Source organism: Cervus canadensis, chromosome 3, assembly GCF_019320065.1.
Source record: "Cervus canadensis isolate Bull #8, Minnesota chromosome 3, ASM1932006v1, whole genome shotgun sequence".
Taxonomy (NCBI): Eukaryota; Metazoa; Chordata; class Mammalia; order Artiodactyla; family Cervidae; genus Cervus; species Cervus canadensis.
In genome coordinates, this window is record NC_057388.1 from 19,398,201 (window position 1) to 19,401,642 (window position 3,442).

The 3,442-nt window shown below is 38.6% G+C and overlaps 1 protein-coding gene across 1 annotated transcript; it reads right to left on the reverse strand.

The window, feature by feature from the left end:
- Positions 1 to 1,279: 1,279 nt before the first annotated feature.
- LOC122438934 (ras-related protein R-Ras2-like) lies at positions 1,280 to 3,237 on the reverse strand. The gene has a single exon (XM_043464244.1). The coding sequence runs from the start codon at positions 3,235 to 3,237 to the stop codon at positions 2,710 to 2,712; it is 528 nt and encodes a 175-aa protein (XP_043320179.1). The 3' UTR covers positions 1,280 to 2,709.
- Positions 3,238 to 3,442: the final 205 nt, after the last annotated feature.

The window sequence follows — 3,442 nt, forward strand, 5'->3', positions numbered from 1 at the left end:
GCACAGGAGAAAATTTCCAAGTCTAGTAACGTGGAAATCATGTCAATTAAGCATTTATTTGCAAAAAGATATGTACTGGGAATTGTAGTCATCAAGTCAAATATATTTAAGATGTAAATAAACCCAGTAAATGTAATAAATTGGTTTATCATTTCACATTTTATTCATATTTGTACTTTTTGAGTCATATTTTTGTACTTTGGCTAATGTATAATTGGCATTGGCTTTATATTTTCTCCAAAGAGAATGTAAATAGAAAAAGAATGTTTCAAGTTATATCCTATTTAGAGATTAAAAACTTCTGTGAGTTATTTTGAGTTTATACTTAGGTGGATATTGAAAATATTTTGGTAGCTATTCTGGCCTTCTAAATGAAGATTCGCTATATCCTTGATACTATAGAATAGACTGAAAAGGCCTGATTATGTTTTTTTTTTTTTGATAAGTGAAATTAGGGCTGGAAATTAATTCTTGCCTTATGTTCTGTTCTATTGTGGTACAAGACATCTCTCTGATATTCACTTTGCAGATGAATTAGTGTTAAAAGGAAGAGATGAATCTACTTTCTCTGCTGATGTTAAGCTTCATGAGGCATAAGAAAATTAAAGACAATTTTCCTTCCTTGAACTATCAGCTCCTAAGATCATGGTTGGTGAATCATTGTAAGTGCCCTGGAGGGTACTTTGCTTTTATTGGAAAAGGAGGCTCATTCCTCATACTTTGGGAGCAGCGCTAACTTGAAAGGGGGAAAGGGGTAAGGTTACTAGGTCCACTTCAGGGCAAGTTATTGGACATCTCCAGGATTTCATTTCTTCAGCTTAAAACTCCAAGTAGTTAATATTGCCAATTCCATTGCATTGTCTTGAGTTTTGAATGAGATCACTCATGTAACCAACTGGGCACTGATTCAGTGCGTGACAAATGTCTGTTTTATTATTAATTTGTTATTTGTTTTTCTATTTTTTGTTTCTGTTAACAAACATTTTGTGGAAAAAATGTCAGAGCCTGATTTTTATAGCTTGGTAATTTTGGCTTAGTAAAGAATCTGCCTGCAATGACTCAAAAAGCACAGAAGATGGGGGTTCAATCCATGGGTCGGGAAGATCCCCTGGAGTAGGAAATGGCAATCTACTCCAGTATTCTTGTATGGGCTTCCCTGTGACTCAGACTGTAAAGAATCTGCCTGCAATGAAGGAGACCTGGGTTCAGTCCTTGGGTTGGGAAGATCCCCTGGAGAAGGGAACGGCTACCCACCCCACTATTCTTTTTTATTTTTTTATTTTTTTGTGATAACAGATCAATTTTAATTCTAGCACCTGAAGCTATACAAGGGTACGCTTTATAAACTTCATGAAACTGTTGTACACATTCAATAAAGTGACAACTGTGCAATACCACTTAGTATCTCAAAATCAGGAAAAAACTTTTGAATTGTTTAAACACAATCCACAGAATTAAAAAACAAAGTCGGAAGTCATCTACAGTTATACTACTTGTCAGTTAAAGGTTTTACCACTTGCTACTTGATAGAACAGTCAATATCTAGTAGGGGATACTGGAAGTGATTTCAGATTCTCATCCTGTTGTACTCTATTGGGAAGGTTTATTGAGTAGCTATGTGACTGGCCAGAGGTGGGTACAACCAGGACCAGAACAGCATGTAGGATTCTACCACAGTTTTTGTAGTTTTCACTTTTTTTTTTCTCTTTGTCAGTTAAAAGTGAACAGTGAGAATTAAATACTTATCTTTACATATACACAAGGTATGCTGTGAAAGCATATTTGCTTACAAACATATAAAAATACTTGTTAACTAGTTTGATAAGAAAATAATGTATAAAAGTATATAGCAAAACATTAATCATCTCTGACCCTGGAAAGATCAATTCCATATTTTATATTACAAAACAAAAACAGTTTTAGTTTTTTGAATCCCTTATCCAGAAATACGTGAAAAGGAAGACAGACAGAAATTATTTATTTTTACTCTCAACATGGCTGTGAAAAAGAGTTAAATTAAAATACCAAGAACAGTGAAATGCCTAAGTCCAGAATGAGTCCAAATATTTGGCCATACAGAATATTATCTTTAAGAGTAGGAGTAACAGCAAAGGCTTTACACGCAGTTTTTAACCTATAAATACAATAGGCATTTTGGTATTTTGGCCACTGGAAAACAAAGGCTATAGCATCAGGAAAGGTCTGAGATGTCTCACGTTTGTGGATTCAATTCAGTGTATTTAAGGTTAACTAAAGTTGACATCAAAATTTTTAGAGATAGGCAAAAACTCACATTTTAAAAAACTCCCTATGTTTCTATTTAGAGTAACAGTAGGCAATATGATTCCAGAAGTTAAAAGTTATTTCACAACCGATGACTTCAGCTTGGCAAACAGCTTAGATTCCAAAACTGATTCATCCCTATTAAAAGTAAGCTTTAAAAAAAAAAAAGAATGTATCTGTGTATATAGATATACATTTTAAAGGAATCAGATAATCTTTGAAGCAGCCTTAGTGTTTCCATTAAATCTGTCTTGAAATGACCATTGGATTAGCTTCATGGAAAGGATTAGCCAGCTTCTTGGTCTAAGGCTACCACGGTGATCATTTATCTAAGGCTAGAAAGGTACCAACGTGATGTAAACTGTAAGGAGAGGAGGAGAAGATGAGGGCTTTCCTGGCAGTTGGTAGCTAAAATTCAAGGGATTCTTAGAAAATGACACAATGGCAGCCTTTCTTGTCTTTTTCTTTCCGTGTTGGTTCTGGTGAAGGAGGACATTCCTGCTCTTGAAATTTCCTTATAACCCGGACAAGTTCATGGAAAGCTTGATCTACATTCATCCTAATCTTTGCTGATGCCTCCATGTATGTTACCTTAAGTTGCCGTGCTAATTGCTGTCCTTCTTCCTGTGTTACCTGTCTCTGATGATCCAGATCTGCTTTATTACCAATTAAAATCATTGGAAACTCATCACGATCCTTTACTCTGAGAATCTGTCTTTGAAACTTATAGATTTCTTCAAAACTGCCTCTATCTGTGACTGAAAAGACCAAAAGGAAACCCTCGCCAGTTCTCATATACCGCTGCCGTCCTGACCGGCCCTCTAGCAGCTCCCGGCGCCCAGGACCCCCACCCGGCCGCTCGCCCGCAGCCCGCCGGCCGCACACGTCCCCGGAGCCGGGCCTAAGGCGGGCGGCGGCTCGGCGTGGCCGGGCTGGGCTCGGCGGCGTCCCCATGGCCGCGGCCGGCTGGCGGGACGGCTCCGGCCAGGAGAAGTACCGGCTGGTGGTGGTCGGCGGAGGCGGCGTGGGCAAATCGGCGCTCACCATCCAGTTCATCCAGTCTTATTTTGTAACGGATTATGATCCAACCATCGAGGATTCCTACACAAAACAGTGCGTGATAGATGACCGGGCGGCCCGGCTAGATATTCTGGATACA